Here is a 14,922-nt window from a genome sequence, read left to right as displayed (position 1 = left end):
ATCTTTCTTGCACATCTGCCAGCCTCTGGCAGGAAGGGTTGTTGCGAGTTCACAGTACCTTTCACCAGCCCACGTATGAGTGTTATACACTCTGTTCCCCTTCTGTTTCCTAATACATTCTGTTTACATGTGGTCAAAGCAAGTGGTGCACAGCACCTCTGCTTGTCTACTAGAACTCTGCACCTGCTCACTTACCCAGCACTTCTCACAAAAGTAAAACCACTATTTGGCTCCATATATTTATTTGTGAGACACAATAATGTCTATATTTACATAAAATTAAATGCCTTTATTTAAAACATGTTGTATGCCAGGTTAACCTTATTGAGTGTAAGCAAGGAAACAGACAGTCTCTCTCTATATACAATCCAACCATTCTACAGGTACACCTCTACCTCGATATAACACTGTCCTCGGGAGCCAAAAAATCTTAGCACGTTATAGGTGAAACCGCGTTATATTGAACTTGCTTTGATCCACCGCAGTGCACAGCCCTGCCCCCCCAGAGCGCTGCTTTACCGCGTTATATCCAAATTCGTGTTATATCAGGTCGCGTTATATCGAGGTAGAGGTGTAAAATACACTGTGGTAAATTGACAATTAATCAGTAATAACAAAGATGTTTTCAAATGTTTGAATAAATCTATGTTGTAATAGCTAACAATGCTGATGCTGTAAGGATGACTGTTCTAGCTATTAGATGTTGAGAAAACAAATGCTCATTTATGCATTTCCCTCCTAACTTCCACGATTTTATAAAGCAAAAGAGTTAGAAGAGGGATAGTCAGATTGATTAAAACAGGAAAGAAGATAACCTGGCATACTGCCCTGTGTACAATTATACAGAAATATGACCTCATGGAAATTCCTACGCGTGAATGTCTCTAACAATGAGAGGATTTAGGATTATATAAATCACAATGGTTGCTAGTATAATCACATGAGAGAATGAACCTGCAAAGCTTATTATACTGAATACCCAGATGGTAAACAACAGTTGTCGCTGTACTAAGAATTACATCTCTCTAATCAATAATAGGAAGGAACAGTTGGACAACTTATTTCCTATTATGTTCACTTAGGCAATGTCTAGATCAATAAAGAGCATTAAGCCTCATGCCAACTGTAGACAGTATATGTTCAACATGGCTATCATATGTTAGGGATGGGTACTGCTGTACTCCAAAATACTTTTAACACATAACCTAATCTAATTAAGCTAGCAGTAATGCTTTAAATATCAGATGGGTATTTTTATAATGGGAGTGGAGATTAAATTATTATTTTAGTTTAAGTAGAATTCAAAGCCAACTTATTTTGTTAAAGCCAACCCCCACCATAATTCAATTTAGCTCTGGAATCTACCTCTGAAGGATGGTCGATTCTTCTTATAGGGGAAAGAAAAAGCAATAAAGCACAGTGTCACTGGCTTACATATTCACTAGTTAATTATGTGGGTATAGTAAGCTGTTCACAAAAATTGAAAATTGTGCTTGCATATCCCTCAGGCCAGAATGGCAATTATTGCTAGTAACTTTCAGTACATCCATTTTTGAAACTTTTCACTAAACAATAAGCAAAGCCAATCAAACTACATTTCTGAAGGGCTTGCTGAACTTTATATGAATCATTTAAATTTATGTTTGAACAAATTTCAGTTAAAACAAATAACCCCTCCCCACCCAAAAAAATTAAACTAACAAAAAAAACCACTGCAATGGTACGCTGACTCTCTTTCCAACTTTCAGAGTGAAAGAATAAAGGTAAATGCAAAGTTCCTCCTCCCTTAGTAAGGAAAATGGAAGTGACAGTGGAAAGCATTGCTTCTGGTTATTTAACTTTGTGGTTTGAAAGCCATCTCATGGGAAGCAACTGAATTCTCTTAGTAACCTCTCATAAAGTATATCTATTTTTCAAAAGGGTACCTGACATCAAACTGAGAAAACCTGTAAGCTGTTTTGTTCCTAGTTTTATAATTTATTACACACATATATACAGTAGGCTGCATAGAGTGTTCAGATAAGTAATTGGAAAGGAATTTCAGTACTTTCAAAGTTCATGAAAAGTGTTGGAAATTGGATCTGTTAGCCACAGATATAGTACGAGCTGCAGCAGTGCAAGCTTCTTGATTCTATCATACCTATGTCTTTCAACCTTGATCTACAGGGAGCCCAAGGTGCAATAGGTTAGGTCTGTGCATAACACAATTTAATCTTTGGTCTCTGGTGAGACTTCCAGACACAGTGCCATTTAGTGCCAATTGTTATGGAGTTTTTTTATTATATGCTCACCTGTCCACTAAGAACTGTCCAAATTATTTCACATTAACCACTGAATTGCCATCAGGCAGGAACAGCTTGCTGTGACTGCCAGGGAAAGCCAGATTCAAACCAGTCAAACAGACAAGAGAATTTTTTTCTTACCACATAATTTGGTTTACACTGAAGACGTTTAAACTTGTCTTACTAAGATACTGAAATACAGCCCATTTATTGGCAGAAAATCATTCTCATTTTCAACAAAACAAAATAAAATGAAATAAAGGAGAATAAGACATTCCTACCTATTCCAATGAAGACTGCTTTGTAGCCATCTTCCTTCAAGGTGTTGATTGTCATTCCTTCTATTCCAAGGCCTTTACTACAAACTATCTAAAATAAAACATTATAAAGATGTATTAAGTAATTTGAAATTGATAATTAAAAATTGGGTTAATTTCTGTCATGTTCCTCTTACTGGCATCTCAAAAAGTTTCATAATGATCAATTAATCAAATAAATACAATATTTTTTCGAGCTAGACTTACAGGGCCAGATCTTCAGGTCTGATCAAAGTTGGATAGGGGGCATAAAATGGCTTAAAGCCATCTTTGTATTCCTCTGATAGTGGGGGACAGCCAAGGTTCTATTTTGTTCCTGGCATAACAGCAGCCAGCAACAAGCAAACAAACAGAAAAAGATAGAAAAAACCTATGCATGGAACACAACAGCACAGCAAAACAGCAGTTTTAAATGGTTGTATTTGATACTGGTTTGGTAATGAAATATCCCCACATGAAACTCAGGATTTAAGAAACCTAATTTGGGAGCAAGGCACCAGTCTAGGGAATGTGTGGTAAATGGAACAATCATCTAGCACATTAATCAGGAAAAAGTCTTGGGGGTTACTGTGAAAAAAATCATTGATGCCACCAGTCTATTGCATAGAAGTAAAGAAAAAAGAGGCAAACAAGATACTAGATAGGATTAACAGCATGTCAGAGCATCAAACAAATAAGGTGATCCTACGTGCAATACTAGTCACTGCACCAAAGGAAGGGTAATATAGCCTCACTGAGGATGCAGCAAAAATTAAACTAATTTAAGATTCTGCAACTGGACCTCTTACACCAAGGAGCCCCACTCAAATCAATGGTGCTCTTTGTGGGCATAAGGGCCCACCTATGTAGATTCAACCACAGGATCGGGGCTTAAAACAAAATTAGGTTTGACGAATCTTTATTCTGTGGAAAGATTAAGGGGACTGGTACTTACTCTCAAGGAAAAAGATAACAATTCAAGGGAACCTAATACAGATTTTCAAAATTATTTAACATAAGAACGGCCATACTGAGTCAGACCAAAGGTCCAGCTAGCCCAGTATCCTGTCTTCCAACAGTGGCCAATGCCAAGTGCTTCAGAGGGAATGAACAGAACAGTCAATCATCATGTGATTCATCCCCTGTTGCCTATTCCCAGCTTCTGGCAAACAGAGGCTGGGGTCACCATTCCTGCTCATCCTGGCTAATAGCCATTGATGGACCTATCCTCCATGAATTTATCTAGCTCTTTTTTTGAACGCTGTTATAGTCTTGGGGTATGTCTACACTACCCACCGGATTGGCAGGTAGCGATCGATCTATCAGGGATCAATTTATTGCGTGTAGTGTAGATGTGATAAATCGATCCCCGATCGCTCTCCCGTCGACTGCTGAACTCCAGCTCGGCAAGAGGCGGAAGCAAAGTCAACGGGAGAGCCGTGGCTGTCGATCCTGCGCCGCGAGGACGCGAAGTAAGTAATTCTAAGTCGATCTAAGATACGTCGACTACAGCTACGCTATTCTCGTAGCTGAATTTGCTTATCTTAGATTGATCTCCCCCCTAGTGTTGACCAGGCCTTGGCCTTCACAACATCCTCTGGCAAAGAGTTTCACAGGTTGACTGTGTGTTGTATGAAAAAATACTTCCTTTTGTTTTAAACCTGCTGCCTGTTAATTTCATTTGGGGACCCCTAGTTCTTGTGTTATGAGAAGGAGTAAATAACACTTCCTTATTTATTTTCTCTACACCAGTCATGATTTTATAGACCTCTATCATATCCCCCCTTAGTCATCTCTTTTCCAAGTTGGAAAGTCCCAGTCTTATTAATATCTTCTCATACGGAAGCTGTTCCATACCCCTAGTCATTTTTGTTGCCCTTTTCTGAACCTTTTCCAAGTCCAGTATATCTTTTTTGAGATGGGGTGACCATATCTACACGCAGTATTCAAGATGTGGGCGTACCATGGATTTATATAGAGGCAATATGATATTTTCTGTCCTATTATCTATCCCTTTCTTAATGATTCCCAACATTCTGTTCGTTTTTTTGACTGCCGCTGCACATTGAGTGGATGTTTTCAGAGAACTGAGTACAATGACTCCAAGATCTCTCTCGAGTGGTAATGGCTAATTTAGACCCCATCATTTTATATGTATAGTTGGGATTATGTTTTCCAATGTGCACTACTTTGCATTTATCAACACTGAACTTCATCTGCCATTTTGTTCCCCAGTCACCCAGTTTTGTGAGATCCCTTTGTAGCTCTTCGCAGTCTGCTTTGGACTTAACTATCTTGAATAGTTTTGTATTATCTGCAAATTTTGAATAGGACTGGTCCCAGTACAGACCTCTGGGGGACACCACTATTTACTTCTCTCCATTCCTACCCTTTGTTTCGTATCTTTTAACCAGTTAAGAAGGGAATTAATAATTTGGGTTTGTAATTGCATTTATTTAATCGTATTTCTTCTACATGATCAATGGTGCTCAGAGCCACTCATTTCATTGGCTGGAATTAATCAAAATATGTAAAAAATAGGAATAAATGCAGATGAATTTATTTCACTGGTAAGTTCACAAAGAGTAATAAATAAAAACAACAAGCACTTACAAAGCACTGCTCATTGTTAGATCTCAAAGAACTTTACCAAGGATAAGAATCATGTTTCCCATTTTCCAGCTCCGGAAACTGAGGCTCAAAATGGGGAAGTCATTTGTTCAAGGTCACACACTACGTCTTTAGCAAAACCATGATTAGCAACCAAGCCTCCTTATTCCTGTTCCTGTGCTCTGTACAATCGACCATGCTGCCTGAGGAGCATGATCTAAAACTTATCTTAAAACAAAATAAAAAGGTTTTGAAGCAAAGAGAATAAATGAGCTCAAGAGAATCCTAGGCTTGTTTCTGGAGAAGACAGTGGACTGAGGGATTGATTTGTCAGTTATACTGGTATAAATCCATTGAAATCAGCAGAATTACTTTGGCTTTATACCAGCAGAAATAAGGGCAAAATTTGGCCCTTTTGTTATTAAAAAAATGCTAGCGTCTTTAGGTCTCCATCTTAAATGGCATAATAGGGCTCGTGCAGCCTTCATTGTGCTGTGCTAGTGAGCACTTCAGTAGAGAACCTCTGAGGGGGACTGCATCTCCATGTATGCTGTGGAAGATAACTGTGTGTCAGAGCTCACAAGGAAATGCATACAACACAGGTCAAAAATGGGCATATCAGGGCAGCAGCCAGAGGATCTGCACAGAGCATGAACACGCAAAGGAAAATCAGATCTAAGAGGAGAGCAGCAGGCTCAAATGAGCGGCTGCCCTAGACCTTACTTCCTTTTGGTAGTTAGTATTTTTTATTCTAGCTCGCTCAAATTTTCACAGTCCTTCATTCAGGACAATCCATAATTTTAGTTTGTTGTGTGTCAAACTGTATTTCCCTATTCTCACGTTTTTGCCCACTTTTCATGGCCTTCATCAGTGCAACAAAACTTACATTGAATCTAATGGCTAGAGTCTCTAGTGTCTGTCTATTATATTGTCTTCATTTAAGATTTAAATATTTCCATGTGACCTTTCAGGTTAAAACAGTCAGCTTGGCCCTCCAAGGTGAATTTAGCTTAAAAAGGAAAGGAACAATTGTAAATACATGCATGATTGTTTCTGGTTTTTGTTTGTTCATTTTCATTGTTACTCCTATACTTGTGATGCTCCACTGTATAAATGCTTCTTATAATGCTGCCTCTCTCACTCTTATTGAATTTATCTGTATTCCTTTTTAGAAATGTATGACGATGTGTCTTCCCCATCCCTGAAAAAATGGAGGATGGAAAATGTAATATATTTTATTTAAGGACTAGCCCTTTCTTATTTTCTCCTTTTATAGATTATATTATCAAATGCTAAAGCTGTGTGTAGTTGTGATCCTTTTGACTATAGACTGCACATTCAATGGGTACAAAATACCACCTATGAATTATTATACATTTTTATTCTAATATGTACATATATTATGAAAACTTAATAATGCAATTTAAACGTCACTACTAATTTTATGTGAGGATTTACCATCCCTTAAGGCCCAGTCCTGTAACCTTTATCTATCTGAGTAATTCCTACTGAAGTCAACAGAATTACTAACATGAATCAATAATACTTAGCATTTATACATTATAGCACTTTTCATCAAAGATCTCAAAATAGCTTACACAAAGGTAGGTAAGATACTCCCATTTTACAGAGGCACAAAGCTGAGGTACTTAGTTAAGTGGTTTGCCAAATGTCACATAGCTAATCAATGGCCTAGTTGAGAATAGACTCTAGGGTAAAATTCTGTGCTGCAAATCTAAGTGGCACAGCACAGAACTCACACCTCAGGAGAAGGGAGTGGCCATGTTAGTTTTAAGCTCTCAATTTTGTACTGCTCCAAAACTTCTGGAGTAGCAGACGGCCTTGGGGGCTGGTCTAAATTTTGCAGCCTGTCGTCAGCTGCTTATGAGCCACAGAACTGTCTGAAATCTCTGTAATGCTACATTCTGTGACCCCTCCCTCACATGCCTGATGCCTTCAGATTTGCCAGTAGCATGCCCTCTATGTCACAGCTTGTGAGGGAATGCTCAGAAGGCAGCCTTATGGCTATCTTCCACAGTCCTGAACCAGGGTAATCTTCGCTTGACAAGATCTGGGGCTTTTATGCTATGTCTACACTGCAGCTGGAGGCATGCCTCATAACCCAGATAGACAGACGTGCTAGCTCTCCTTGACCTAACACACTAAAAATAGCAGCATGAACATTGCTGCAAGGATAACAGCATGGACTAGCCACCTGAGTACAATCCATCTGACCCCTCAGCTATTTTTACTGTGCTACTCTAAATGGAGCTAGCATGGGTCTGTCTACACAAGCTGGGAGGCATGCTCCCAGCCGTAGTGTAAATTAACCTTACAGTCCCTTTATACTGCTCCAGGCCTTTTACTGAGCATTGAGTGTTGAAGGGGGGTGAGGATCTCACCCTAGGTCTCATGATTCCCAGTCTGCTGCTCTATCCACTGGACCAAGATAAAAGACTGTGAGTAAGGGTTACTTATATGATTCTTATATGACCTTAATCAGCTAAAAAGTTATTATCTAGTCTTCTGTGTAAGGGTTTGATCCTGAGATATGTTCCACACACATAACTTCTATTAAAATGAGCGGGAGTTATACACACTAAATACATCTCTTCAGCAAGCACTGAATGAACAATAAAACAACATTCCCATTATCTAAAAATAATCAAGAAGTGTTTACTAAAATACAGCCAATGCAAAACTATTGCTTTCCAAGAAGTTGAATTACTGTTATTGTTTATAACAGATCATGTCACTACTTTGTTAATTTAATGCATGTAATAAGTAAAATAAACATCAATGTGGGATTGCATTACAAGCTATTAAAAGAAAACTGGGGTGGAGGGAGAAGTGTCAAATACGAATGTATTAAGTAGTACCAAACATGCATGAAAACAACTTGATTAAAGAAATCAAATGATTCCAATAGCTACATTGAACCCCTAAAGCAATTTAGGAATTTGTTTCTTACAGACAATTAATCACATGCAGGCATGCCAGATGAGAACTATTGATTGCCCTTTTCCAAACTAGTGGCATTCAGACAGCAGACAGACAAATGCCCTAAGCAAGAGGAAGCATCTTCCTGCCTCTGCCTAGTATAAGTTTTAATTGTTCTCCACTAATGTGCATGACATTTTGCTGTTAATCTTTGACAGAGCTCTTGCTCCTTTTTCTTTGAGCTATACATAGGCAGATTATAGTTTTCATTACCTTCACTCCAAGGTCCTTCATAAGCTCAGCTTCAAAATTCACTACATCATATGGCAACCGGAATTGAGGGATTTCAGACGTACTAGAAAAAACAAAAGAGACTGTGAAACAATTGACAGCTATTAAAGAGCCAGCACTTTTCAGTTACTAAACATTAAACATATACAGTGCAAATCTTGTAAATTTTGTGTCTGTACAAAGATGATTTTCAAGTATTTAACTTGAAGGAACATGACTCATTTAATTAAAGAGATTTAGTACTGACAAACCAAAATCATCCACCTCAAAATAGGAAACAAAAAATTATTTTATTTTGTATCCTTTTTTACAGGGGTCAGTAACGTGTGGCACGGGGCTCACCAGGGTAAGCACCCTGGCGAGCCGCGTGCCAAACGTTGCCGACCCCTGCTTTTTTACATAAGCCCTTTTACTTGTTACAAGGATTCTAAATACTGTTTAACTTTGTCCAGTGCAGTTTATTGCATATCTCTGTTAACCAGGAACTACAACCAGTTTGATAAAGAAACTAAGAGGTTGATCAGTTTCTCAGAGAATCACAACTACATTCCTACACCTTCTACAGTAACAATATCTAAAAAGAACTACTTTTGCTTTTTATAAAGGTAAAAACATCAATGTCAAAACAGGTTGTAACCATCAATGTCTAATCCTTCTCTATATTTATAAACACGTTCTATACTGAATGTGCCCACCTAACAGAGAGAGATTCTAGCCACAAATGATGAAGTTACCCAATAATTAATAGTCAAACTTCCATTTTTTTTAAGTTGGATATCTAAATTATTTTCTAGTCAATGCTGGGCACATTTCACCCTCCAGTCATATTCTAGAAGTTCCCTTATATTCTACTACAATATACGAAGTCAGTATTTTGAAATATGGTCTTATTCCGGACTCACGATTACTGTTTAAATTAATGTATGTTCTTACTTTGTTCTTTTTTTTCTTGGGGGTGGGGGGCAATGAGGGTGTTGAAGTCTTCTTTAATGTCCCAATACCACAGATTTACTGCTCCAGGGGTCTTAATATATAGGGCCAGATCCTCAGCTAGTATAAATCAGCGCTGACTTCGATGGGACTATCCCAATTTATAATCAGAACAGTCTGGCCCATTAAGTCTAGTGAAGGCCGTTTTAAATGTCCTCATTCAATAAAGATAAAATGATACAACATCCAGAAGGTGAAAGACACTCCCAAAGCTTCTGGAAACCTAATCTCTTGCCAAAATTAATATAGTTATAATTTCTGTAACAAAGCCCTGGGACAGAGAGATTTGTAGTAGCTCCATTTTACATGTTATTATTGACCACTCCAACCCCTTTACATCTAACTCTGACACATTGGCAGGTTTCATTTATTTTAAGGCTTGTCAACCATAAATACATAGCAAAAAAGTTGACTTTACTACTTTCTTTTATACGTAGTTTCAAATACTGACCATCTTGGTACTCTTCTGCTCAGCATGTAACTAAAAGCATTCTATATTTCAAACATAATGTATGTGTCATGACAATGCAACTTTCATGTCACAATAAGAAAAGAGTGAGCCAAGACAAAGGATAATGAAATAGAGTTTCAATAAAGAAATCCATTATTTCTCAACCCATATATATATTTGTTGAAGGCCTTTCATTTTCTCAAATATGAAATGGGCCCAGTCTACCACTGGTAGTATTCAGTAGCTGTCCCTATTCCCAAGAATATTTTCCTTAATTTTTTAATTCCTTTAAAAAGGAGCATGCGTGTGTGTGAGAGCGTGTGGGAGAAAGAGAGAGAGATCAATACTGATGCACTTTGATGTTATAGAAATTGGAATATCTGCTGTCTTTCTCCAAGGTAAATATACTTCAAACTAGGTATAATTCTGATATACATGGGAAGAACAACATGCTCAGAAAAAAAGAGCCTAAAAAAGCACCAACACTGCATCTATAAGGCAATTGATTCCAAATACAAAACTAATTTGGCCTTTTTAGCCATTTTGAATTATTTACAAAGTCACTTAAAAAAGAATCAGGGGCAGCTGAACTTGTTAAAAAAATATTAGCAAGGTACTAGCAAAAACAGCGAGGAGTCCTTGTGGCACATTAGAGACTAACAAATGTATTTGGGCATAAGCTTTTGTGGGATAAAAATCACTTCATCAGATGCATGGAGTGAAAAATACAGTAAGCAGTATATATATATATATATATATATATATATTACAGCACATGGAAAGATGGGAGTTGCCTTACCAAGAGGGGGGTTAGTACTAATGAGGCCAATTCAATTAAGATGGAAGTGGCCTATTCTCAACAGTTGACAAGAAGGGGTGAATATTAACAGAGGGAAAATTACCTTTGTAGTGCTAACGAGGCCAATGCAATCAAGGTGGACATCGCCCATTCCCAACAGTTGACAAGAAGGTGTGAGTATCAGCAGAGGGAAAATTACTTTTTGACCCATCAACTCCTAATCTTTATTCAGGCCTAATTTGAGCAAGTTACTGTGGCCGCAGTTACGGATGACAGCTCTCAGATTAACTTCCCTTCTAAACCAATGTCAAAGTGAGAGCAAAAGTAGTTAAGGCCATGTTCTGTCTTTATTCCAGATGTGGAACTCCCATTAAATGTTAATGGGTGTTTTGCACAAAGAATGAGAATAAAGCATTGCCATTATTTAGGGCTGCTACTAACCTTGTGATCTTCCAGAATGGAAAGTAGGAAAGAAGATCACAGACCGCATGGGAATGGGTGACTCCTGAAGTAAGGCCTTTTGGAAGGGGGCAAGGTTACTGAATGAAATTTAAATTTCATTCAGTTAGAAATTTAATGAACAGGCACAGAGTAAAGTTCACACTGCTCAGATTACATATGCATTGATATACATTTCATGTAACTGAAGAAAGTGTTCCTTTAAATTAATAACAAAGTTGCAGCATTGAGCACAAAGTAGGTGTGAATTGTCAACAGGATAAAATGATAGTGTAAGAAACAGCATTTTTTAAAAAGTGACTAAATTGACTTTCAATAAAATATTTTTAAAAACCAATACATGCTTCTTCATTAAGTGGGTAGATACGTCTTGCACAAAATCTGCAATCCCCTATGGCAGTCGATGTTAGTAAAATGGGTCTGTGTGGTGAAGTGTCTATAACACAATCAGCTAAATTAACACTTTTGATAATTAGGCAGAACAGTTTTGAACCTAAATGGAAGTCATCAGCTCTACTTTTCTAGCATTACTTAACTCTCTGTAACCTCCAGGGATTAAGTATTTGACATTGAGGATCAAATTCATTACTGGTGTCAACTCCATTAACTTCAGTGGTGTTGCACCAGGGACAGACTTGGTCCTCCTTTTTTACACTTCACTGTGATTTTTTTAAATGTGTGATATTTTATTTGTGTGTTGACATTACATTTACCCAGTATTCAAATTCTAAAATATATTAACACACATTTAGAGGTGCCATCAGTCTTGGAAGACATAATCACAATTACAGTCATAGTAGGAGAAATTCATCCCTCAATGCAGAGGACCTGTTCATAGAATCATAGAATCATAGAATATCAGGGTTGGAAGGGACCTCAGGAGGTCATCTAGTCCAACCCCCTGCTCAAAGCAGGGCCAATTCCCAACTAAATCATCCCAGCCAGGGCTTTGTCAAGCCGGGCCTTAAAAACCTCCAAGGAGGTTACCATACTTTCTGTGTGGTGATGGTGTAAGTGATGTTCTAGTGGTTCAGAAAGATTGCAGTGCTGCCCTGCACCCTGACTGAAGAAATGGATTCTATTCTTCTATTGTATAGTTACCTGCAAAAATCCCAGTTACTCAGGCTTTGTAAATGGCTGTGGAAATCAGGTGTGAATTTCACCCTTACAGAATGATTTATCGAAGTTGTAAACACAGGTTTCACTCCAACTGTATGTGATGATTGCTTTGTGTTTATTTTCATGTATACTTGCATAGGGAACTTCATAAAACCATTCTAAATTTAGACATTTCCACCACATTAAAAATGCTTTTAAATTATGTTAAACGAATCTATTCATTATTGCACATGGTAGAGCTAGAATCACAGCAATTCATGATCCTTTAAATATAACTTTTGGATTTAGGGGAAGGTATTCATTACTAAATTTTCTAAAGGATTCATCTGGTAATACCTGTGAGTACTGCAGCTTTTTGTATTTTATAGAGCAAACTAACAGTGGGTAGAGAACACCCATTCCGTATTTCTCAGAATCACCACACAGAAGGGGCTACTAATGGCTGTCAGAAGTAAACAAAAGATAATTTGTGTCCTGGATTACCACTTAAATGAAAGGAGATGTGACATTAGTCTTTTTAAAATATGTAGACATAGTGGGCCTGATTCTTTGCTCTTTCAACTGGTGTAATGGAGTGAAGAATCAGCCCATTTAGCATGTGACATTCCAATGTATTAAAAGTCTGAAACACTGTACATTGTTGTTTATTAATGCAATAAATGAGCCATTAAAATAGTTAACATTCGGTCATTTAGAACCAAAATTCAAAAAAAATGTATAGACACTTTTGGGGAAAGGTTCTCTAGAACCTGAGCAAAGCCTCATATAAATGTACAGCTTAAGGACTTGCATACACAGATACTGATGTGATTGTCCACCCTGAACTGGCAAAAGCGTGTATGCCCTTTTGAGAAGGCAGATCTCAGTTCCAATTCTTTTCATATCTCCATGGCTAAATGAAAAAGCTGCAGATGTGAAAACTATGTTTCCCTTTATAGCAGTCATATATTAGTCTACTTTTTAACATAATTTGGTTCTTTACAGTCACTGAACTTGAATGGGAATTTTCAAACATATGTGCAACTAAGGACAATATTTAACATGGATGAGGAACGTTGGTTGTTGTTGTTTTTTTAAGTGAATCTTTAAAATTTGTCATTATCTCCCCTGAGTTTCTGGTCTGACCAGAGTTGAACAAACTGTATTTCATATGCGTCCCACAACCACAGGAAACAGCTATTTTCCCAATTTTTACCTTAAGCCGCCAATGTATTCCTGTTTTTCAAATATGGTGATGTCTGAGTAACCTAATCGAGCCAAAAAAGAAGCACAACTTATACTTGCAGGCCCAGCACCAAAGAGAGCTATCTTTGCATGGTAGGCTTCAGGTATCTCTGCTGGGGGAGGTAAGGAAGGGCTTCTAATCTGAGGAATATTCATAGCTTTGAACACCTGAAAAGAAATACGTTTAAGAAGTTAAATACTGTACAATGACAATCCCAGTATTCAAACTTTACTACAAATGGCTTTAAAATACTGATCACAATGTAATTTTCTGCTAGTATTATTACAATTTTTTTTATTTCAGTCCATTAAAATAGACTACCATTATATAAACGCATACAAATATTCATTTGGGTCCAGGGAAAGGGATTTCTTATGGAAAATCTTCGCTTGCACAGCAAATAGACTCCTCCTCTCATCCCCAATTTGCCAGTCAATCCTGCCTGGCTGAAAAGTTACTCCCCTAGCTCCCTTCACCCTTTGTGCACTAGTACAGCTCAGAGCAGGATTTAGTTATCAAAGACTATATCAATATGGCAAACACAATTGCAGAATGTTTTATAATAATCTCCCATGACTCCCCATCCCATGTATCCTTTCATGTTACAGCAGCATTGTGTTCTCAGTTTTAGTTTCTTTAGGGTTCTTTTTGGTCTTTACAAAGCTACTAATCTGGGGTGAGATTCTCAGATGGTATAAACCATCATAGCTCCATTGGCACCTTAAAAGGACTAAAGCACATGACCATAAAAAGAGACATTATTGGAGAAATTAGCAATATGTCAAACATGCTCAAGTATCACCACTTATTTTTCCCTTCATAATATCAAACTTATAATAGTAATAAGTAGTGATCCTAGAAATCCATTTGCCATGGAAGAAATGCGGAATTTGCAATTTTACAGAAAATCTTTTTTTATTTTTTCACAAAATGTAAAAACAAAACATACAGTAGAGCCCCATGCCACTGGTGCACACACAGGAATATGGGGATGCTTCAGCCCTGGGCAGAGGGGCTTTCGCGATCAGATTTCATTTTATAGCAGAAAAACATGGATTTTTATGGTTTTTAGTGGAGAATTTTGTTTTTTTGATCATGGAAAACTAGGATTCCTGGTAATAAGATACCATGCATGGAATATTTCTTTATTTCATTTCTCAGGGGATCAAATCACTTGACCTTCAACTTGATGCTTTATACTTCCACCAAAGTCATACAACAATAGAAACTAAAACACTTGGAATTACTCTGCTTGCACAAGTAAATAGAAAGTGGGGGAACCCAAAGTAGTAATATAATGTGCACAATTAAATACAGCCTGCATTGATGAAAAGCCTGCACAGAGTCCCAAAGTTACTTTAGGATTGAGATTTATGGGAAACAAAGTTCAGGGATGGAGAAAACCCCCATCTGAGAAGGAGAACACTGCAAAAAAAAAAAAAAAAAAAAAAAAGATGTGG

The 14,922-nt window shown here is 37.5% G+C and overlaps 1 protein-coding gene across 1 annotated transcript in view; it reads right to left on the bottom strand.

Moving 5' to 3' along the window:
• The window catches only part of LOC112119086 (dihydropyrimidine dehydrogenase [NADP(+)]), a 601,635-nt gene that overhangs the window by 347,212 nt on the left and 239,501 nt on the right, over positions 1 to 14,922 (bottom strand). Inside the window, exons 6-8 of the mRNA XM_024217640.3 lie at positions 13,433 to 13,629; positions 8,402 to 8,483; positions 2,564 to 2,651 (exon numbers count right to left, since the gene is read on the bottom strand). Coding sequence (XP_024073408.2) covers positions 2,564 to 2,651; positions 8,402 to 8,483; positions 13,433 to 13,629 — 367 coding nt within the window. The remainder of the gene's footprint in view (positions 1 to 2,563; positions 2,652 to 8,401; positions 8,484 to 13,432; positions 13,630 to 14,922) is intronic.

This window comes from Terrapene carolina, unplaced genomic scaffold (assembly GCF_002925995.2).
Source record: "Terrapene carolina triunguis isolate 2854851 unplaced genomic scaffold, T_m_triunguis-2.0 Scaffold211, whole genome shotgun sequence".
NCBI lineage: Eukaryota > Metazoa > Chordata > Testudines > Emydidae > Terrapene > Terrapene triunguis.
This window is presented reverse-complemented; position numbering and strand designations above follow the sequence as displayed.